Raw genomic sequence first — 24,159 nt, forward strand, 5'->3', positions numbered from 1 at the left:
TGGAACCTAGCGACTTTGTCTCCAGCCTTAAAAGAATGCTCGCTGGAAAGATATCGCTGACACTGAGACATATTTCGAAGCAACAATAGACACATAAAACTACAAAAATGGCATCGATAAGTTCCAAAATTGCTTAATTGGTGGCTTTTTAAAATAATGCGAATTGTTCAACGATTTATAAAAATTAGTTTGAACGAAGAAGAGTGCCACTGAAAGTGTCAAATCGCCCATCAGCTAATTCCGTAAAGGCAAAATTATAAACCATTTCTTTTATTATAAAGTAATTAGAATTTATTTTTTGTTATAACTTTTTAAATATTTTATTATTTCATTTGATCGTTTACATTATACTCAACTTGATCTTTTTCTTGGTTAAAATTTTTAATTTAAATTCTCTTTCTCATTTACATAAGTTTTGTGCTGGTATGGTTTCTTAAGTGCAAAAATATTTTGAGTTTATTATTATTTTCTCTTTTCCTCTCCGTTAGTCTTTCACACCTACATACATATGTATGGACATATTTTCACTTTGACAACATCAATACTATACACAAGGGAATTATATGTTATATCTTCAATAAATGCAATTTGTTCTCTTCGGGATATTTTGTGTTGGTAAAAATATATTATTTTAAAATTAAAATAAAAAATTTACTTTTTCTTTTGGTTTTTAAATTTGTTTGAATTTTTGTGTTGTTACAAAAGCTAATGTTAAATGAAGTAAATTTATTAGATTAAAATATTCATGTCATTTAAGTTATGCAAAAATATTTTTTTAATTAAAATAAAATTCATACCATATGTTTATGCTGGCATATATGTATAATGATGTACATTATATATTATAATAATACATTATATATTATATATAATATATGTATTTATGTATACTGCAACAAAAATTTTACTAAATTCTAAGCTCTAGCAAAATATTGTAAGCTTCGACACGCAAAACAATTCAGGCACATAATTTACTATCATTAATAAAATCAATATGTATATATGCATGGACATACATCTACATACATATATTTTAATTTTAATGTATAAAATTTGGCTAATTAATGAACACAGCAAGCGTACAAACATATTTCTCTATGTATGTATGTGTATGGATGGATTATTTGTTTTATTCACAAGCTAATTCCTAAGTTGGAAGATTTTCTCTGAAAAGCTGTCAAATGACTGGCAGACAAATAAATATATATTTTTTCCGATATTTTATGTCATATACTTCATTCCTGCATTGAAATTTTCTTCATTCGTTCGACCGATGGCTCGGAAAAATTTGATTTAGTACGTAATATACTGGCTACTAGGCGCCCAGAAATAACAGACAATGAGTGCCGGAAATATTTTTCTCAATATTTTGCTTCCTGCTCCTGAGCTTATACTGAGCAATCCTGCATTTAAATTTTTGCCATCCGGTTCACCAGGGCCCGGCAAAATTATTATTTTAGTGGGCTAATCGCTGGTTCGTTACTAGGCGCCCAGAAATACCAGGCAGTAGGTGCCGGAAATATTTTTCTCAATTTTTTGCTTCCTGCCCCTGAACTTATACTACAATCCTGCATTTAAATTTTTGGCATCCGGTTCACCAGGGCCCGGCAAAATTATTATTTTAGTGGGCTAATCGCTGGTCCGTTACTAGGCGCCCAGAAATACCAGGCAGTAGGAGCCGGAAATATTTTTCTCAATATTTTGCTTCCTGCTCCTGAGCTTATACTATAATCCTGCGTTTAAATTTATTTCATCCGGTCGACTAGTGGCTTAGCAATATTCAATTTAGTAGACAAATCGCCGGTTGGCTACCAGGAACCCAGGAATCACAGGCAGCTGTCAGCGGAAATATATTTTTGAATATTCCTTCATACTGCTCCTAAACTTATGTTAAATTTTTGCCATCCGGCAAACAGTGGCTGAGAAAGTGTTAATTTTGTGGGAAATTTGCTGCAGAGCTACCAGGCACCCAGAAACAGCGAGTAGGGATCAGATATTTCTTTAAAAGCTTATAACTTCTACAATTATGGACCGATTTCGGTGAACGAGCTGGCATTGGAAAGTACAAAGCTTGACGCTTCAAATAAATGTATGCATGTTTAAAATGTGTTAATACATTTAGCGTTAGATTAGCAAGAAAAATATAATAGCTGTTTTTTTTTTTTTAAATCGCTGTTAAGCGCTTAGCAGCCGCGTAATTTGTCAGGTTATGTTGCTGGATTATGTAGCTATCGACATATTTGCTAATTTACTGCAATTTTAGTTTCATATTTTGTAAATTACCAAACATAAAACCAAATAGATATGTGCAGCTTTTGCGCTTAATTTGTAGATTTAATTGTATGTCAAAAATATTGTTATATTTGATGTATGCTGAATTAGAGTATGTTTGTTTGTCAGTTTTGCATAGATTGCAATTATTCTTGCGCGCAAAGCAGTAAATAATAAACAAAAAATTATAAATAAAAAATGAAAATTTAAATTGTTTTCTCAAAATAAGTATTTATATTTTATTGGTACCATATTTTTTTGTTATTTGTATTGCATTATTATTAGTTATTATTTTAGTTAATGTCTTTTCATTAGGATTACAATACAACTTAGCTTTGTTTGCTTAATTATTATAATTTTTTTTTCACCACGCAGCCTAATTTTGTAATTAAACGAAATGGTTAGCTTTGTGTAGGTATGTATGTATGTATATGTGTATATGTGTGTGTTATGCTAATCATTGTTGTATAATACAAAGTATTGTGGCTCTTGTATTAAGTAAAGTTAGTGAATATTAATTAGATTAATTTAGTTTAAAGACTAAGCAAACATGTTTTGTTGCTTTTTGTTGTTGTTAGCTTGCTATTATTTTAATTATATATGATTATAGTAAATGGTTAAATTGTTGGCTGAAGTCTAATGGATAATAATAGTTATCATTACAATCATTTGTTTATGTATAAATTATATACTATATATAAATATTAATAAACGCTACAATACGATTTACTATATTCATAGGAGTTATAATTATACATATAATATAATATTTATAATAAAATTATTTAGTTTAATTGTAATTGGTAAATTGTAAATGGAAACCCTTGCGTAGTGACGCTTTACTGTTCTTTTTTGTTGTAATTTTGGCAGCTGAAATGAATTTAAGATTTCGGTTTGCATTTGTTTTTCCAAATTCATTGGCTTCAATTGCTGTGGGAAGCTTTAAAATTGTTTGTGTGCTAAGTATATCAAGAAAAAAATAAATTATATACTTTGAAATGTTAATGAGCAGGTATTACTAATGGTGGTTAGCGAGCGTAAAGGAATTTTCGGAAAAGACTAGAGAGCAACAAAAAAAGCTGCTTCAAAAAAAAAAAAAAAACAATAATAATAATAATAATAAACAATATGCTTGTAATTTTATATATAGCACTGAAAGCGTTTTACGGGAATATTCTAGTCAAGAAATAAACAAAAAGTCGATTTTTTTATATTTTCAAAATTTAACTTTTCAAGAATATGTCTACAAGCGCATTTTTCAAAATTCAAATTAATTTCAGCGATATTCAAAGGTGTTTTGCTGACGCGGCATTCAAACTGTTTCGGCCGCAACTGACACTTTAAACGCGTTTTTCTCGAAACTGTCTTTTCAAAACGATAACCGCGATTTCTCAGGTTCTAATGGAGTGATTTACCAGAAAGTTTTAGAGAGTTTTCTTTATATTCTATATCTGGAAGTATCCATAATCCCAAATTTCAATTTTTACTATTTTTAAAACAGTCAAAACAAGTGGTACAAAATTTTTTTTGTTTTTCAGTTAGGTGCCATTTTGTTAAAATTTTTTTTCCAACTTTTCCGTAGAATCAGACATTGCGACATTATTCTGGATTAATATACTTTTTTTTGGTGTTTCAGATAGCTAGAAGGGTTGAATTCATGGGTATGGTCACGTGACAATTTTTTGAGACTGCCAACTACATCAGCTGCTAATATTTGAAATTTTTATTTTTTTATTTATTCTTTGATTTTTCCTGTCTTCTTGTTATGTAGGTAAAAATATTAATTGCCTTTTTCTATTAAATTAGCTTTTTCAAAAATTTCCTGCTCAATATTTTTTCCTTCGAAAATTTGTCTTTTCCACAAATGACGTTTAACGTTTTGCTCAGTTTTCTTCAATTGTTTTTTTCTTCTTCTCATTTCTATTTCATAGCATTCACATATCGTACAATTGAGTATGACTTCCCACGGCTTGTTAAGCAAATTTCAATTATACACTTAAACTTAACTTAGTCACAAAAGTGTAAAGGCAATTAACACAAATCAGAAATTAACCGTAATCGCACTTAAATGTGTAGTTGTGTGTGTGTGTGTGTGATGGGCACTGTATACAGCCAGCAGAAATTGGCTAAACGGCGCTAAGCGAACTGTAAATTCTAAACACACATCGTTATTTGTATAAACATTCCATATACTACAAATATGTATGTGTGTATTACAGCATACATTTAACTAAATAGCATTAAACTTAAGTTTAAACGCTTAACAAAACTTACAAATACATATAACTGCGGCAAACTTAACAAACAAATTACAAACTCACTAAGCCATTGCGTACGTGGACATTTCTACCAAACAACAACCGTACTATTATGCACGTGTATGCGTGTCTGTGTGTGTATGTGTGCAATTAAATAAGGCAGAATATAACATTTACTTTGCAAAAGATTTAGTTGGTTATTTATTCCATTAAAAAAAAAAATAAACGAAACACAACGTTTCCCTTTTTGTTTGCAAGCCAGTTTATAAGTATGTATGTGTGTGTGTGTGTTAAGCAAATCACGTTTTTTTTTTATTATGCTCGCTTTTAGTTTTTGCACAGCGCGCATGTGCGCCTTAAATTATGCTTTTCACTTATATTTTTAAGCTTATTTTGTATTATTTTTAGTTTTCTATTTGTTAAATATTAGTTGCTTGTTGGTGTCTTGTTACAATTACAGCGCTTTAGTTGAAGTGAAATTAATTAAAGTTTACAACTACACAAACAACGCACTGCAATGTTTCGCTTACAAATTCTAAGGACATATTGCTAAAAATTTATTTTGCTTACATAAATCATTAGTTTTAGTATTATTATTATTATTAGTATGCTTATTAGTAGCGCTCCAAAATGGAGTTGACACATTCAGACACTTGCTTTCTCGCTTTCATTTCACGCTTCTTGCGGTTAGTTTCACTTATTAGTTTGGCTGCCATTTATATTTTATTTATTTATCAATTTCTATTTTGGTGCTGCAAATTTTTCGCTTTTCTGGATTTATGTGCTAGATTCTCTGCCACTGCTGCTAGTGCTTATATAACTACACTAGGAGTTATTCTCACAGTCATCGAGTTTGTGCTTCATACGGAAATTACTTAAAAGATCGGCGCAATTGTTCACCATCATTAGGTAGTCGCCATTGTCTAGATTCGCCTGTTCAGTGGTTGTGTAGGCGTGACTATGTTGTGTATTGTTTTTGTCGTTTCTGGAGGACAAAAGGTATATATATTATTAATTAGAAATAAAATTAGAAGACGCTGTAATACAGTTAGCACAAAAAAATTGGTATAATGGAATATAAATTACAAAATATATATGTATATATAAAAAGATAAATTTAAAAAGAAATTAAAAAAATTAAAAAAAAAAAAAATAACAGATTTTTTTAACAATAAAAAACAACAAATAAATAAATAAGAACACTTTTAAAACAATAGTTAGTAATTTAAGATGGCTTAGGTTTATAGAAGAAGAAAGGAAAGAGGCCCTATAAAGTGTATGCATAAATAAACAGAGTGACGAGTTGCGCCTACTATTTAGCCATGTGCTACTGTCTGTATATCGCGAACTAGTATCTTAGTTTTGGGATATTGAACTGAAATTTTATACACGTTCTTTTCTCCCCAAGCAGCTGCTTATTTGTCGGAACCGCCGATATCGGAACACTATAGCATATAGCTGCCATACAAACTGACAGTTCAAAATCAACTATTTTAAACTTTTTTATCAGATAAGGTATCTTGACGAAATTCGGCACAGTTTATTGCTCAAGGCAACATTACACTTTTTAAAAAGATTGTTTAGATCGGACCACTATAGCATATAGCTGCCATACAAGCTGAACGATCTAAATCAAGATAAATATCTCTTTATACCTTTCATGCTATAAAAAATGGATTTCTGAACGGTATTATAGCTTCGCTGCAACCGTAGCTAACAGTTTCTTTTTGCTCTTTTTTTTAATCACGTTAATGTTTATTAATTTTAATGGCACATCTATAAAAGTGGACAACACAACTGACAATCTTTACGAATTTAAATATTAAACATAACATTCACATTGTACAATTACAACAACCACTAAGATTCTTAGCTTACTTACTTCCTTAAATGCTCAACAAAAGTCGAGCTTTGGCAACCTTGGCAATTGAATTGAACAAGGACTTTTTTAAGTGCAAATATGCTGTTATCAAAGATATTGTGTAGAGTAAATTCCCTGTTTTCATTAATGCCCTTCAAAAACTTAGTATTTTACTTCTGTTGCACTTTCAGTCCACATTATTATTAGTAATAGAGTAGGTTTACAAAGAATTTTCCAACCACAAAACACAGTTAGAAGTTTTGTGTAGCACCAATGCACCAGATAGACGCAAAGAAGGTGGCTCAATAGCTTTAGAGAGGTCTGATATGATTCGAGGAGTCAGTACTAAATTGAAAATTATAATAAAAAATAAATATTAGAAAATAAATAATAAAAAATAAAAAATTAAAAATTAATGGAGAAAAATTAAAAAATTTAAAATTAATAAAAAAAAAATAATTTTGTTTTTAAGTAATTATTTCATTAATATTTTTTTGTTATTTGAAATTATAATAAAAAATTAAAATGAATGAAAAACTGCTAAATTTAAAAAAAATTAAAATACCAAAAATTACGAAAAAATATTGAAAATTTATAGAAAAAAATTAAAATACCAAAAATTACGAAAAAATATTGAAAATTTATAGAAAAAAATTAAAATACCAAAAATTACGAAAAAATATTGAAAATTTATAGGAAAAATTTAATAGTACAATAATAAAAATTATAATAAAAAATTTTAAAAACGTAATAAAAAAATGAAAGTGAAAAATTTTAATAAAAAATTAAAAATTAAAGTAACAAAAATTAATAATAAAAAAATATTGAAAATAGAATAACCTAACAAGATAATTTTGGAAAATTTATACAAAAATATTCGAAATAAATCTAAAAGGTTTAAAAAAGGAATATTCACTTTTTTAAACCAAAGAATATATAAATCAAATCAAAAACACCAGCTCAACTCACTTATTTTGTGTAATGTTTGTCAACATATTTTGTGTCATAATCACAGCATTCTCCAGTTCCTTTAGCATGAGTGAATCCTCACAATTCTTAAGATTAGCATGCAGTTGCATGACTGTTTGTGTTGTTGTATACAAATTGTTGATCACATTGTGCACTTGTGATTTTGCTACAACACAAAAAAGTTGAACACATAAAATTTACCCGAAATTATAAAAACAAATTATAAAACTTACGATCACTGCCATCAAGTGCGACGAATTCAGGCGCCTCAAATGCGCCACGCTGCTTCATCACATTCGGACTATTGAGCACTTTGCTCTTATGATCGAAGGTTAAATTGCGCGGGCGTGGTGGCACTATTGGTTTGGAGTTGGACGTACCGGCGGGTGTCTCCTCGGAGCTGGAATCGTCTTGCTGTGGCGCGGCTGATGAAAAAAAGAAGAATTGAATATATATTTCTAAAATTTTTTTTTTAATAAATATTTTGCTTACCGTTACTGAAATTTGGCTGTAAGCCTTTTCGTCGATTGTTGTTGGCATTCGAACTCTTGTTGGCATACTGACGATTAGCAGCTAGCGTATAAAAAAATATTAATAACATATATTCAGACAACGCTTGCATATATAATGCTGCACTTACCCGTGGGACCATTGCTGCGATTTTGGTTGTTGACACTGCTTCGGCCACGATTGCTGTCTTCGTTTTCAGAATCGCTCTAAAATTTAAATGGATTTTTGAATATATTAAGAATTTTTTTTTGTTATGTGCTTGCTGTAAAATTATTATTTTTTTTAAAATAAAATAACAGTATTATTTTAACAGCATACGCAATTTTTCTCTAGACAATACAATTTACAATTATTTTTTTTTATTTTTTTAAAATTTTTTATTGTTATTGTAATACATACTGCTTGATTTAGCACACCAATTGATGAACTCGATGCGCCCAAACCTCCAGCAGAGCTCTTAAGCTGCAAACTATTGCGCTTATTCGCCGATCTTGTTGTTGTACTGTTACGATAGACCACACCCGGATTTTTCAATTGACTCCCGTTTGTCTTACCAGCTGAAATTAATGTCAGATAATCATTATATATTACCATATATGTTAAATAATGAAGTCAAACTACTTACATTTGCCAAGGTTTCCCATATGCAAGTCACTAAGTGAGCAAGAGCGCCGCATAGAGGAGTCTTCGGCTGGCATTGGGAGAAGACTCTTTGGATTGCCTGTGAAAAAAAAATTAAATATTGTGTAAAAATATAAAAAATATATATGAAGAAGGAAAATGTGTTTAAAAATTATAATAATGGAATAAATTAATTTATTTTAATTATATTATTGCGTATTAGTAGTATTAATAGAAAAAATTATAAATTAAAAATAAATAAATTATATTATATAAATAAATAATAGTAAAAAAAATAGTATAAAAATAAAATAAAAAGCAAGAAAAAATGTTAACTTCGGCTACAATAATACCCTTCACAGCTGCATTTCTTATATCATAAAAGGGTTTAAACAGTTCTTTATCTTGATTCCGATCGTTCAGTTTGTATGACAGTTATATGCTATAGTGGTTCGATATGACACATGAGATTATAGCGTGACCTTGGATAATAATCTATGCCAAATTTTGTGAAAATATCTTTTTTTCGATAAAAAAAAAAACTTGATTTTGATCGATCAGTTTGTATGGCAGCTATATGCTATACTGATCCGATATCGGCGTCTCTGACAAATGAGCAGCGGAGAAAATGACGTGTGCGAAATTTCAGATCGATATCTCACAAACTGATGGAGTAGTTCGAATATATACAGACAGACGGACAAACAAACGGACATGGCTAATATGCTAGTCACACTGATCACTTAAAAGTATATATTGTATATATATATATATATATATATATATTATATATATGTTTTTTAGAGTCTTCAACGTTTCCTTCTAGGTGTTATAAACTTTGTGGCCAACATAATATACCCTGTTCAAGGTATCGGAAAAGTAATACAGGACTAAGTTCGGACACATCCGAATACTTAATAGCGCTTATAATACTTTGTGGGCCTGACAAAACTGTGTTTTCAAAATCAGTCTAAAATATTACTAACAACCGTTAAGTAAACAAAATAAATTTTTAAAGAAATATATTATGTGAATATAAATTTTAAAAGAAAATATCAAAAACAATTTTAATAAAAAAATATAATATTAATGAAAATTAATAAAATCAATGTACTTTAAATAAAATATGAATTAGAGTAAATTAAGATATTTTTATTAAACAGACAAAGTAATATCATCTTTAACAATTAGTGGTATTGGTGATCATGGATGAAGGATGGGTGAAATAGAAATTGTAACCGATTTTTTTTTTGTAATGAGAATATGTATGTATGTATGTAAATAAACACTTTATGTATTTTGCATTTTTGGGAACGCGAACAAGTGACTGAGAGCATGATTACGGTGATCATTAGAGACACAAAAGAAAAACAACAATTTTGCCACCAACTCAACCGTAATGTACCGTAAAAAAATTGTAACCAAAAAAAAAAAACAGTGCGTCGGTGATGAAACCACACAAAATATTAGAAAGAAAATCACAAAAAGAAATGTGTTCCAAAACATTTATAAAATAAACACGCTATTGAACGCACGCAGCAAACCTCGATCCTTTTCGTCGAAATCAATGCGCATCTTTTCGCTCTCATGTTCGACCACATCTTCAGCTGCCTCCACATCGGAGTCGGCCTTCACCTCCTTTGCCAGCTCAACTTCATCCTCATCTGTCGATGAGGAGTGCGCAGCTGGCGGCGACTTGCCGAACAAATCAGTGCGCTCCAGCACATCAGGCAAACTAATATTACGCTTGATGTGGCGCGCATAGGCGCACAAATCTGCATCATTACTATCGGCACGTATGCGCCGTTGCTCATTCTCGATATCCTTCTCGATGCCCTTGGCGAGCATATCGAAATTCATCGTTAAACTCTTCACATAACCCTTCTGCTTGGAGTTGCATTCGAAGGGACGCATGCGCGACTCGGTGGCAATGCGTATTTGCTCCAGCTTGCGCTCTTCCATTTCGATTAGTTTTTGTATGATATCGATTTTCTTAGCAATATTTTTACATTGATTACTGGTGGTCGTGTCGACGGCAGTTGTCTTCTCCACATTGGCCATATTCTTTTTATGCTTGGCATCGCGCTCGCGCTCTTGCTGTATCTCGTCGACTACCGCCTGCAGTTCGGGTTTTGTGTATAATTTCAAACTATCCATATTCATATTTTCATGTTCATTACCATTTTCGGCTATGTACATTTCAAAGGAACGTTCGCCACCGTAATCGCTTGGCAAACTGCCTACAATGGGCGGTGGCGATTCGACATTGCGATTTATGTCATTTAGCGGACACGTTGCAGTGGTGCCTGTTTCACGCTCCATTGTCGCGCAGGCAGAGTAAGCGGACGCTGTGCTGCCGCTGCTGCATGAGGACGAACGCTTCTCGCTGGGCGTATATTTAATTTGTGAGACTGTATTGAAGCGCACCGCTACCTTAGGGCGGCCGCGTGTGCGCATGCTTGTGGCGCGTCGCGATGCCGCCACATTCTTGACGTTCGTATCGAATTTCGAAACTTTTTTCAAACAACTGTGTGTGGTAAGCGCGCCACTGCTCACAGACGGGCGCATACCGCTCGCTTTTTTTGCTTGCAACTCGGCTTGCTTTTCGCGCTCGAATTTTTGTAGGTTGCGCTCGAATTTACGCACGACGCTGGCGGTGCGCGACTGACAGCGCACATCTGTGGTGTCCACATCGAAAGCGCAGTACTTAGGTGTTGTATCTCTGGGTGCGCTGCTAGCATGCGCCGTCTCTACAGTAGACGTGAGTGTTGAAACGAGATTTTGCGGCTTTGCGGGCACAGGTGGTTTCGGTTTCACCGTTTTCTTAGTAAACAGCTTGTCATCGTAAGTGTTGCGTTCCATTTGTAGCGGATTCGAGGTGCGTTGCAGACGCTGCTGTGCAAAGTCCTGACTGAGACTCTTGTTGACGCCCGAATTGTATTGCTTGTTCTTAGAGCTGAGCGTCGGTATGTCTTCCGCTTTAATGCCGACAACTGTTCTCGGCGAATCAGCGATTCGAGGATATGTTTTCGAGTTGGGCAGTTTCTTTTGCAATATTGGCGTTTTTGTGCGTACACTTTCGGTTTTGAAATTCTCTAAATTATAGCTGGACACATCAAAGCTCTCATAAGGCAACGGCGAATGCTGCATATTACGCTGCTGCATGTAGTAATCAAAGCTGCCATAAGCATTCGGACTCGAGCCGTACGACTTGGTCACCAGCTGTGTGGTGTTGGCTGCCGCAGCGCTTACCGGCCCATGCAAAATGAAGTTGCGTATGCCAGCATGACGTTGCACTTGCGTTTCCATAGGCGCGCTCTTACAATCGCTCTCATCTGAGAGTATGCTCTCCATGCTATTGCAGTAGCTGCCTTCATCCAAAAACTCATCGGAAAGTAGCGACTCCTGACTCTTGCGCTCGCCAAACTGCGAAGTGAGAAAGAAGCTGGCGCTTGAGTGCCGCTGTGTTTCGAGAAAACGCGCTTCCTCGATACGACGCGTCTCTGCCTGCTGCTCGGGCGCCAATATATCCGAGAGTGAAACATTACGATGACACTGATAGAATTCCTGATAGATGTAGTACTCGGACACTGCACGTTTTGGCGGTGTCACCGCGCCTGGCGACGGCATTTGATAGGGTAGCGTATATGTCAGATGCGGTCCAGCTGTGCGCGCTGCTATAGGCGGCTGCTTGCCTGCCGCATACACAGGTGGCGAAAGACAAGACGGCACTGATTGCGATGCTACAAGCTGTGAGTAACGTCCGCCCAATTTGGCATCATATAAATCGACACCGATATCATCCAGATCACCATACTTTTTCTGTATTTCTTCAATCATCTTCTCGGTATCGGCCTGTATCATGTCGAGTATGGTGCGCGCATCCTCCGCGTATACCGAGTGACGCTTTGGTTCGGTTATTATAATGCTGCTTTTATTATCCGCCGACCATTCGACCTCCTCGTGCACCGGCGATACAGGACACGACTTGTAGTGCTTCAATATGCTTGGCGTGCGACGCGCATTGCCCGCCGGATTGCGTTTAATGCGCGTATGCTGACCTTGCGCGGGCAGCGTGGAGCTATTGAAAGCGCCTGACTGTTTGCCGCTACTATGTTGGGATTGCGTGCGCGTTGTGGTGTTGCGCGCATTGGGCGCTATGAAAGGTACGCCAGGCGGTGGATGTATTTGGTGTACACCAACATGATGCGGATATGGTGGATAGTGTTGTTGCACTTGACGCATAGCTTGACAGCTTTGTTGTAGCACCGAACGCGATGCAGCGCAATTGAAGAAATGTTGTGGTTGCTGTTGTTGTTCTTGACTAAACGACTGTTGGAGTGGTGAACGTGGATAAGTTGGATATTGTGATGAAGTTTGGAATTGTGGTTGCGCAGACATTTGCTGTATTTGTGGCGGCATCTGTTGCTGTTGCTGTGTTGCTAATGTTTGTTGTTTTTGTTGTTGTTGCAATGGGGAATTATAATAGCTAGCGTACTGTGGGGGTTCATTAAAAGGAGCTACTGATTAGTAAAGCATATATTAGTAGTTAAAGTAAAGGCAGAAGTTTAGCAGTATATTAGGTCCAAATATTTCAATTTACATAGCCGCATGTATGAGGGAAGAGAAAATAGGGAGCAGAGTAAGAAATATATACTTGATGAGTATGAGAATATAGCGGTAAATATTAGTTGTTACTATGGTTTTTAGTTAAGGAACTATATAATCCAACAAGTAGGGGTAAGGCAGGGTGGAGAAATTTTATATAAGGGTTATGACTTCTATCTTAATTTAGAAAAATTATTTTGAATCGACATTTCTGAGGAAGGTCAATAAATAATTTAATTGTATTGAAATTAAAATTATTTATTTATTTAATGAAATTAAAATAAAATCAAATCAATACAATTCAACTCAATTTGATTTGATTCAATTCAATTCAATTAAATTGAATTTAATTAAATTAAATTTAATTCCATTCAATTCAATTCAGTACAATTCGATTCGATTCAATTCAATTTAATTTAATTCAATTCAATTCAACTCAACGAAATTCAATTCTGTTGAAATCAAATCGATTAAATTAATTTCAATTTAATCACTTTCGTAAATTCGATTCAATTTCAATTCTGACTTAATCAGTTTCAATATTGATTATTGATTTAAATAAAATTATAATTTTTGAATTTAATTATATCTAATTTTTACAATTCTTTTAAATTTATACTCGTCTTAATCGTATTAATTACATTCAATAAAGTTCAATTTAATTCAATTAACTTACAGTTATTTAAATATGCGTACATATATTCAAATATAGTCAGTTTAATTCAGTCTTACTCAAATTCTAATTGTTTAATTGTATTTTTGAGATTTCACTCACCTGTCTTTGCATAACGGTTAGCGGCGGCCGCCGATCTCGACGCATTATCCATATTGCCCGCTAGACTTAGATCCGAAATACTGTGACTGCCACGCAGTGAGCGATAGCCAACCTAATCAAAAGTTAAAAATAAATATATATTAGTTATAAAAAAATTTTAAACTAAGAAAATTATTAATATTATTAAACAGTTATTAAAAAATTGTATGTTAAACATTTACAAGACAAAGCGCTGACATTTAATTACATATGCTTGTATGTATGTATGTAAGTATGTACAGGATTATTAATATTAGTAAAGCAAAAAGTAATGCTTCGCTGTAATCTTCCTTTTTTATTCACTTTCAAATGCCACGAATGACCGATTACTTTTTTCAATTTCACTTTAAACTCGTTCGCATATTCACATACATTTGTATAATCATTGTGTTGCTGATTTCGAGTTTGCGCCTTTTCTTGTTAACCTTACACTTTGTTAACCGTTGCGCTTCGCTATTTATAGTTCGATGTTACACACGTCGCGTGAAGCGCAAAATCAGCACTTGGTTTGTAGCGACGCATCTGCCTCGTGTGTTTGCTTGTTGCATTGCGTTATGCTTTGCGTGTTAATGCTGAAGTTACCATTAAAGCTAAAACGGTATAAGAAGCATCGGTGGTTCAGTGGTAGAATGCTCGCCTGCCACGCGGGCGGCCCGGGTTCGATTCCCGGCCGATGCAATTTAACTTTTTTAAGTTTTATACTTTATATATGTATTTTATTTGTCTATTTTTTATACAAATATTAATTAGGCGTTTGCGTTTATTTAAAATGGTTTTATGATTATTTCTTTAGTAGTATGACGTAATGTTATATTTATAGTTTAAATCTTATATAGATGTTTTAAAAATGTATATGCACAAAAAAAATGTTCAAATACTGGAGAACAGACAACCAGAATTTTTTTAAAGCTTTTAAATATTTCAACATTTGATGCAGAAAAATTCCACTGAGATAAATTTTCTAGGGAATTTTATGCGCTACACGAATCTTCGATGTAAAATCTTTTATAACCGCAAAAAACGGTATTTGTGATGAACACAGTTTTGTTTACGTGGTTTTTTAATGGGAAACTTTCTACGATATTTTTTTTTATTCTTTATATGGGTTCGTTTTAACCTATGAATTCGATAAGTTCGATAAGTTGAATTCTCCATTCTGGATACTAAAATATACTAAATTCTTTAATTTGATGACTAAAAATGTACATTTTTTAAATTGATTTCGAATAGACAATCAGGCATGAACTTTAATTTAATGACGACAAGTTGCGTTGTTCTGACCAGCTTATTAGAGACTCGACATAACTTTAATACAGCCTTATACTATGTTCCGACCAAAATTTTTAAGTAATTAGATTAAATTTAATCCATTCACTAATCTAGACTGTTCTCACTGCCGTTGTTATAAAAGTCATCTTATTTTAAATAGTTTCCATTTAATGGAAATAATGGACACATTTTTTGATTTGGGAAGTCGATTGCCAGGTGAATTCAGATGCATTGCTTTTAAATTATTTGTTTGTTTATATTTTTCTTCTCTTTGTAGTGTCTAAATCAGCTATGATACATTTTCCTACCGACAAACAGATGTCTAATATTAACAAGATTAGTGAGATAATTTACTCAACAACATAAATCTAGTAATTAAGTGTCGATCGGAACATGGTACTAGGGTCGAGAGTTTAAATTAAAGTAAAGTAGAGATTAAGAATATATTCAGGGTTGTGTCAGAAATCACACTCTCTATACTACCTTAAGTGGATTTAGGATATTTTAACACATTACCATAACAACTTGAAGGTTTTGAAATAAAGAAGGATAACCGTAAATATTTTTTTCCATAAAATATAGTCTAAAATGTTTTATATGCAACAAAAGTTTTTTTTTGTTTTAATTATTATTATATCAAACTGAAATCTAGATTATAATTTAAAATACCAAATTATTTTAAAATAATTAAAAATGAAAGCGACATTCATATACATGCGTTTATGGCCAAACGAATATTCAGAAAATAAAATATGTGATGAAACTGTATGAAAGTCTTTTACAAATGTACTAGGTGAGCAGGTGCGCTGAGATATGAGTGGTGTGCACATAAGTAAATTTGAAAATGACTCCAATTAGGCGAAATAAGCGCAACGAAATAGAAAAGCGTAAATATTATGGCTGTGTGTGTGTGTATATATGTACACCAGTTTTAGTAGAGAAGACTTAGGACTTCAAGAAAGCGTCAAGTTATTAGAATGCCTTAGTAGTGCGTGTTACAGAAATTGTTACAGCGTGTTCGTTTTAGATATTTCTCACCTCCTGTATTGCATTCAACCTCTTAACTCCATTTTTACGTGCGCCCTAAGCACAAAACGTCGTGTACAACCCGTCAATAATAAATACAATCACCAAACAGGAAAATACATTTTTTTTTTTGGTTTTGGTTGGGTTTTTTTTGGTCAATCAAGACACATAAGAGAGACAGACACAGGATTAGGGACGAAACAAATAAAAATATTTATGTGAAAAAACGCTTAAAAATGCCAATAGCATTAATATATGAGGTTATATATACATATATAGTGTTTATTTACATTTTCCAACTGCTGTTTCACTTCGCTGATCACCTTCAGCAGCTCGTCCTTCTTCGTGCTGGTGAACGACTTCGTGATAGTGGACGCGCTGGAAACAGGCTTACCGTTCTCTGTATTATGTTTGGCACTAATACTGCGTCGATCTGCAAAATACACAACATTACAGTGAGAACTTAGTTCACTTACTTCTAAAAGTCACAACTTACTTGTGCTGCCACGCTCTAGCAAGCTGCCAGGGCCCTCGGGTAAGGCGGCCTGCAGGAAACTGCTTGTCGCTTGTGGTATACTTTCCGAACTGCCACCTAGGGTGGACGCCAGCGAACGCTCGGCATTCTCAGCGCTCGGTGTTGAGCCTTCGTCTTCGGTGTCGGAGGTGCCAGTGCCGGTGCCAGTGCTGGCGGTGTGTGTGCTGCCATTGCCGGGTAACGTCAGACCGACTTTATCGAATTTCTGTCTACGCATCGACTTGCGCAGTTCATCCTCATTCATGGCGGTCACTTTGAAGTCACTGAAAATATTGAGAAAGTAATTAATTTTACTAACAATGCTTCTGCGCTGGCCGATATTCGCTTACGTTGGTGTGCTGGGCGATATGTTGTTGTAGAACATGCCGTGATCTGAACTGGTGCGTTCGCCATCCGAAATATCCTCAACATCGCCATCATGCTCATTGGACTGTGGATCGAAACGCAAACCGGGCTTGCGTTTCTCAGGCGCCAAACGATTGGCCGCTGTGCCACCATTACTGCCGGTCACCGTTGGCACTGTACCACTGTTATTGCTGCCTATGAACTTCAATTCACGACGCGTTTCCATACCGGAGTCAATTGACGAATCTTCGCTGAGGTAAGTCTGGTTATACATAATGTCCTTGGACGATGCGCTATTGTAGTCGGATGTTTGTGTATTGCCCATACCACCAACACTCACAACGACACCAACACCACCGCCGACGCCGCCCATACCACCACCACTCGACGATATAGTGCCCAAAGGACTTTCCGAATTCGAACGCAGATCGTCCGGGTCAAATGGGCCACGTTGTGCCCAACGGCCACGCGCACGCGGCACACCACCAACACCTAATTGGCTGGGTGATGAACTCAAATTGGACGTTGACGAGGCAGACTGCATAGCAGAGACGGTTGAGCCAGGTATGGAGACGCCACCGCTCTCATCTGCATTCGCCGCAGCCTTTCGTTTCGCCCACTGCGGTAATTGTCCCACGTCAGAGAATTTATAGCCCGGCGTTAGTGCCGGCTCCTCGGTGAACATTGACGGCGATACGATGAATTTATGTGGTGTTGCCGTTTCCTCCATTTCATGTGTTGGCGACTCGACTATGATACCCTCCGGCGTGGCAATAATCGAACCGGGTCGTGCTGGTAGCGGCGCATGACCAGAACGTAGCCGCTGTTGTGAGAGACGCGCTTGCATTGTGACAATCATATCGTGTGGCACTTGCCACACAAAAATGCAGCCATCACCGCTGGCCGAAATGAGATGGCGACAGTCGTTGGTAAATTTGAGCCCGGTCACCAACTCACTGTGGCCATACATGCGTGCCATGCACTCATTCGAATAGTAATCGTAGACTGCAAGCGTTTTATCTGTGCACGAGGTGGCCACGTAAATGCCGCTGGGATCGAGGCTGAGCTTAATCAAACTACCCTCGTCCGAGTGTGAACCCTTGAAGGTTTTTGTGTGTTTGGCGTTTTGTGTGCCATAGACGCGTATATTGCGATCTTGGCAGGCGGTGAGTATGTGTTTGGCATTTGAGTCCACTTCCATGTCATACAATGTTGTTTTGCCGGAAGTATTTGTGCCGCGCAGGAAAATGTTGCCCTATACGAAATGAGAGAAGACGAAATATATTAGAAAATGCGCATGTCTAAAGTATCAACCATTAGCTTGAATTACCTGGAACGTTCTGAACATAATTGACTTGTCCGCACCGCAAGAAATCATCTGGAAATTAAGTCCGGAACCCACAAATCTAATCGATGTTATGGAAGACGAGTGATCGTCCAATGTCTGCAACAGCAAGTAATCTTGTGACACATCGAATACGTGTATTAGACGATCGCGACTCGCGCTCGCCAACAACTTCCGTTCGATCTTCTCATTGGAATACTCGAGACACAGCACTTCCGACTCGTGTGCCTCAATTGTCATGATTAGCTTTGTATTTGCCAAATTATAGATTCTTATGTTGCCACAACGATCGCCGCTGGCCAAATGCTGCAACTCCGGACTAATTCGTATGCAGCGCACACCATTGCGACCATCATAGGCGGTATTGGAGTTTTTATCGCCCGAAAGATCTTGATCCTTGATAAAATTCATTTCTTCGTCGATGTACATAATTTTTAACAGTTCCTTGGAGTAGATATTTTTACGATAATTTTCCGTGTTTGTGCAGCCATCAAGACCCCACACGCGAATCGTATCATCCGAGGAGCACGTGACAAACGACTCTTCGGGCAGTGTATCCGACAATTCGCGCTCCATATTGTATGGCACAGTTTCCACGCCCCAAATGCAGGTGGAATGATAGAGAAAAGAGTGCGATTTGCCCACACGTTTTATATCCCGCATATCCCAAATGTAAAGCGAATGATCATTGTAGACGCAACTGACCTGTGGTATAAAAAACAAGAGCGTGAGAGATCGTTAGAGAGTTTTTGGTGGCAACTAAATCAGCGCCCCTAATAAAATTACCTTCGCTCGTTGCTCATCATAAACCATTGCCACACAATCCGGATATTTGGCATGCGGTGGTACAGTCATGATGTGATTGATATGTATACCCTGCGCCACATCCACACCCAGATAATGTGTACGCGGCAATGTCGTCACATATTCCAATGTAGCGGCATTAAAAATGCGTATAATGGCTTCGGCACAACCGACAAGTATAAAACGAGCATTCACCGTTAAACAATTAGCGCTCGTCGTACGACATTGCACCCACTTGTCCAACAAACGACGTGAACTGAACTCAACCAAATGACCCTGTCGGGTAATGGCATATGTGCGATCCTTAGTCTCATCCTTGCCGCAGGCGACCGCGCAAAAGTCATTGTCACGCAAATCACCCAATATGGCACTGCGACCCATCAACGGTATAGGATCCTTGTACTGAAATGTGGTGGAAGTGTACGAGGTGAGTTTGTGGTTGAATTGTGTGGGTCGTCTCGATTTTGTTTTTTTTTTTTACTTACCCTGCGTCCACCCTCCATATACCAGTATTTGACATGACGATTGCCCACTGTGACAAAATAGCTGCCATCCTCGGCAAAGCTGAGCGCCGACACTTTGGAGCTGATTTTATTTGAGGCCATCTTTTGATTCGAACGCCAGTCGAATACATTCACAATCATATCGTGTTGTGAACCGATCGATACCAGGTACTTGCCGGTGGGTGAGAAGGCCTGAAAAGTGTAGTGGGTATATAGTTTAAATTAAATAAGCAGCAAGAGTATATTTCTTATTAAATTTGTGCTCTAACTCACCACACATGTGACGGCATATTTGTGATCGAAGAACTCCGCCACCACATTACCGCCGGTGGTGTGCTCGAGATTGCCATTCGGCGAGTCTAGCTCCCAAACTTTAATGGCGGGATTGATGCCACACTCGCCGGTGGCGACATAACGGCCGCAGCGTGAGAATGCGACCGATGTGAATGGTTTGCGGGATGTGTTGACCAGGTAGGCCTGTGTTTGACGCTTCGCATTGAACAGTACCACAGTGCAGCTGCAAGAAAAGAGAAGTAATAAGGTTAATAATTCGGAAAAGTAAGGCAAAAAGTTTAACGAAAAGGAAATCACTCAGAATATTAAATGTTAAAACATAAGTCAGTTTAATTTTAATTATTTATAAGCAAGTGGTTGGCAGCGCAACTACGAGACCTTTTCATTAAAAAATCACCTGCTGACTTAATTAGCCCTGTTCGCCTTTAATGCCTTTTTAACAGCTTTATGTCGCATATTAAATATTTTGTTGCAGTTGCATAGCAAAAGCTTGCGCAAATCCTTTGTTAAGACTGACAGGAAGGAAGCTCGTTTTAACAATTATTTTACAATGCCGAGCAGCAGCACAGCAGCAGTAAATTTACAAACACACACGTTCATTCTGACATGCTGATATGGCATGACATAAAAAATGGCCAGCGAAAGTAAAGTAGTTGCGCATTTAAAAAAGCAAGATAGGAAGTGAAAAAATGTGGGCTGAAAAAAGGAACAGTTAAAAGTTGAGCAGCAGCTTGTGTGCTCTTGCCTTGACTTTGTGCACACATTTAGTTCTAGAGTTTATAATAGTTTTCCTTGTACAGAAGGGCAGAGCATAAACTGGCGAAAAGAAAAACAATTTATGCTTTAATTTTTTGAATTTGTTTTCAATACCATTGAAATAAATATTGTTGGAAAATTTCCATTATATTTTAACCCATTGAATTCCACTTAAAGAGGACGATATGAATCTTACTTCAAGAAAACTCTCAAAAATTAATTTGGAAAGCTTTTAAAGGATTTGAATATGCTAAAATAAATTATTTCGTAATATTTCAATAATAAGTACTTAGCATCACCAATATTGTAAGATAAACGGTTTTGCGTGTAGTACATGCTCATAGACAGCTACTGTCAAAAGCCGAATCGCAATCATAGTTTTCTTCTGCTCGCGTGTGGAAGTCAACAGATTTAAGAAAAATGGAAAAAACAACAAGCTCGTTCGTTGATTCGATTCTTGTTTTTAGAAGTCAATTCGTGCAGTGAAGTCATGGAACGCTTGTATGTTGTACACGATTCTGTTTAAAGGCTAAAATGTTTTAACGAGCGAAGATAAGTGCGATAGCTGAGACAGTAGGCAACTCAAAAGACGGAATGGGTCATAGTCTGCATGAAATTTTGAGCTTTGAGAGAGTATTGAAAACGATGGATGAAATGTTTGCTCACTGCGAACAACAAGAGCAGTCGTGAGACCCATTTACGGTGGTGTTTAACACTTAAGGAGTGACAGGGTCGTTTCGGAACCTTCGATGAAACACGGATTCACTGGAAAGTACCAGAGATTAACTGTCCTATCACCTGGAAAGGAGTAGGCTACTGTTTTCTGGAATTCACAAGGTGTTATCTGCATTACCTTTTTGGAGATGGTAAGTGTTTGGATCACAGGGGCTGTTTCATAGTACATGCAGAAAAATGTTCGTTTCTACTATGATACGGCACTGAATTACACGTCCTCCATCACCACGGCCAAAGTGAATGAATAAGACCACGAACTGCTGCCTCATACACTATGTTCGCCTCGTGCCACTTCTTTTTGATTTCAAATTTTAGAAACTTACTCGCGGTGCAGAAAGTTATTCGAAATAAATTCGGTTATTGCCGCCACGGCGACCCAATTTGCAGACCTCCCTCAAACGTATTTTTCAGACAGGTTAAAGAAGTAAGGTCATTAGGTGCAGGTGAATCGATTTAAAAGAGGATTATTTTGAGATAAAAATCATAAGTTTTCGAAAATTTTTGTTATGTTATTCGTGAATAACTCTTAGTTGAAATTCGAAAATCGGAACTTGTTCTAAGTTTTTATTACACGTACTCTTTAAAATGATATTGCCGTTCCCCTTGTGTAGCATTCAATTAATTTATTGAAGCCAAAAAAGTTGCTCCAGAACTTTACTGGGTTATGAACTCGATTGCGATGTAGTGCGCCACGGACGCTAATATTTGCTTAAGCAGCGCAAGTTCATACGAGGCTTGCTCATATTTTGACTTTACCAGCTTTATATATACACAAATTTACATATATGTTACGTAACATATACGTAAAACATAAACAAGCATGATTCCCGACCGCTTTTTCAACACACCAGGCAAGTGTTTGCATAAGTGAAAGCTTTGAAAAGGCTCTCCGCCGTTGTGCAACAGTCCAAACGCTAGTTGGTAAGCCAATCTGTCAGCGAGTCGCGCAACTACCACCCATTCCCAGCATAATTCCAACCAACACAGTAGAGGGTAGTAGTATAGCGGCGCCAACCAACAAATTTGTCTTATGAAAGACAAATGTTGCCATCCTCGCTGCGGCCCCTCAATCTCAACAATTTGCAAGTGTTTGCCAGCTGTCAACATGCTGCAGGCCATTCTGAGATTGTTAGCAGGGGTTTTGGCTATTTTAGCGTATATATTAAGCGACAGTGGAGGCTGCCAAACAAAGCTACTTTGCGCGGAAAAGCCATCAGCAGAGTTAATGCTCGTGTTCGGTTACATGTGTCGTGGTTAAGGTTGCATGTGGTCCTTCGCGCTGCGAGGCCACTGCTACTAACCACTCTTCCCCGTCTCTTGTCATCTATTATCGCTTAGTTTGAGCTTCGAATTTATCTTTTATTTATGACAAATGCAGCTGTGGCCCGCATTCAAAGTCGCATTTGGCATTTGCCTCCCTGCTCTACATCACTTTACAACAAACACACATGCATTCGCTTCAATGTTGTCTCAAACAATCAAGGACAAAGTACGCGTTCAGCCAGAAAGTTATGCTTCCGTGTTGGCTGAAAAGCTCTGCACAGCGTTCAAGTGGGAAATCACCATGTTCGCTGTTATTCGAAAATATTGTAGTAGCGGCTCAGCTGGGCGTATACGTAACATTTCAACGTAATTTACAAATGTTTAAAGCTTTCTTAACGCTCTCTGCTTTTTCTCGCTGAATTTACATTTGGCTAATGCTATTTACTATATACTGAGCATAAGCTGAGCTTTTGTTGTTGCAGTCATCGATTTTCGCTGTTAATGTGAAATGTAATCAACGTGATGCATTCAATAAGCATCAGGCAGCCAAATTCAATTTTGTGCGCATCTATATTTTTCTCACTGCCGAATAAACAGCTGAAGATATGCTCAGAAAATTAAATTGCATGCACGAGTGCAAACTTACATATGTATGAAAGTGCAGAAGTGCAAGTGGATGTGCATATTTTACTAGAATTGCGCGCAAGGTCTGCTGGAAAAGAGGTAATAAATTGTAAGGATATTCAGAACGAACTGACCAATTCCAAGCAGTTGAAATATTTCTGATTTTATTGTATATGCAAATCGGATTTTCTATTTCAATTCAAAATGAATTTCTCAAAGTTTAAGTACCGACAATAAACTAGCAGAAAGCAAAGGAAGTTCAGCGGAAGTGAAAGTAAATCAAATTTTAATGTATACACACAGAAATACACATGTTCCACGCTATTCAGAGAGGATAAATGTAAATTATATTTGAGTTATTTATTGAAAAAAAGCAACAACAAAAAAACGTTAATTTCGCTTGCACCGAAGCTATAATATAATACTTTTCACAAAATATAACAGATTGATTTTGATAACAGCTATATGCTATAGTGATTTGATCTGAACATTCCTTTGGAAACTTCACTATTGCCTTAGACAATAACCCATGCCAAATTTCGTGAAGATATCTTGTCAAATGAAAAATTTTTTCAAACAAATACTTTATTCCGATCACTTTAATGGCGGTTCCGACCAATGAACACCTTCTTGGGGAGAAAGAGACGTGTGTAAAATTTCAGAACGATATCTTAAAAACTGAGGGATATTAGTTATGGTCGCCTAAAATATGTAGCATCTCTCTAAATTGTTCTTATATAGTTTTGAA

The 24,159-nt window shown here is 36.2% G+C and overlaps 1 protein-coding gene and 1 non-coding gene across 2 annotated transcripts in view; one reads left to right on the forward strand and one right to left on the reverse strand.

Annotated features, from left to right (window-relative positions):
• Positions 1 to 2,476: 2,476 nt before the first annotated feature.
• The window catches only part of Wdr62 (WD repeat domain 62), a 98,450-nt gene continuing 76,767 nt past the window's right edge, over positions 2,477 to 24,159 (reverse strand). The window contains exons 4-21 of the mRNA XM_070106182.1: positions 20,013 to 20,256; positions 19,722 to 19,931; positions 19,219 to 19,638; positions 18,418 to 19,137; positions 17,072 to 18,342; positions 16,704 to 17,005; positions 16,498 to 16,640; positions 16,220 to 16,264; positions 13,874 to 13,985; positions 10,008 to 13,010; positions 8,495 to 8,590; positions 8,269 to 8,426; positions 8,000 to 8,075; positions 7,852 to 7,932; positions 7,593 to 7,784; positions 7,360 to 7,525; positions 6,412 to 6,561; positions 2,477 to 5,514 (exon numbers count right to left, since the gene is read on the reverse strand). Of these exons, the coding sequence (XP_069962283.1) occupies positions 5,355 to 5,514; positions 6,412 to 6,561; positions 7,360 to 7,525; positions 7,593 to 7,784; positions 7,852 to 7,932; positions 8,000 to 8,075; positions 8,269 to 8,426; positions 8,495 to 8,590; positions 10,008 to 13,010; positions 13,874 to 13,985; positions 16,220 to 16,264; positions 16,498 to 16,640; positions 16,704 to 17,005; positions 17,072 to 18,342; positions 18,418 to 19,137; positions 19,219 to 19,638; positions 19,722 to 19,931; positions 20,013 to 20,256 (7,549 nt within the window). The 3' untranslated portion in view covers positions 2,477 to 5,354. The remainder of the gene's footprint in view (positions 5,515 to 6,411; positions 6,562 to 7,359; positions 7,526 to 7,592; positions 7,785 to 7,851; positions 7,933 to 7,999; positions 8,076 to 8,268; positions 8,427 to 8,494; positions 8,591 to 10,007; positions 13,011 to 13,873; positions 13,986 to 16,219; positions 16,265 to 16,497; positions 16,641 to 16,703; positions 17,006 to 17,071; positions 18,343 to 18,417; positions 19,138 to 19,218; positions 19,639 to 19,721; positions 19,932 to 20,012; positions 20,257 to 24,159) is intronic.
• Positions 14,520 to 14,590, forward strand: TRNAG-GCC (transfer RNA glycine (anticodon GCC)). Its single transcript has one exon. It is a non-coding gene; the product is annotated as a tRNA-Gly (tRNA).

Source organism: Bactrocera oleae, chromosome 3, assembly GCF_042242935.1.
Source record: "Bactrocera oleae isolate idBacOlea1 chromosome 3, idBacOlea1, whole genome shotgun sequence".
Classification (NCBI taxonomy): domain Eukaryota; kingdom Metazoa; phylum Arthropoda; class Insecta; order Diptera; family Tephritidae; genus Bactrocera; species Bactrocera oleae.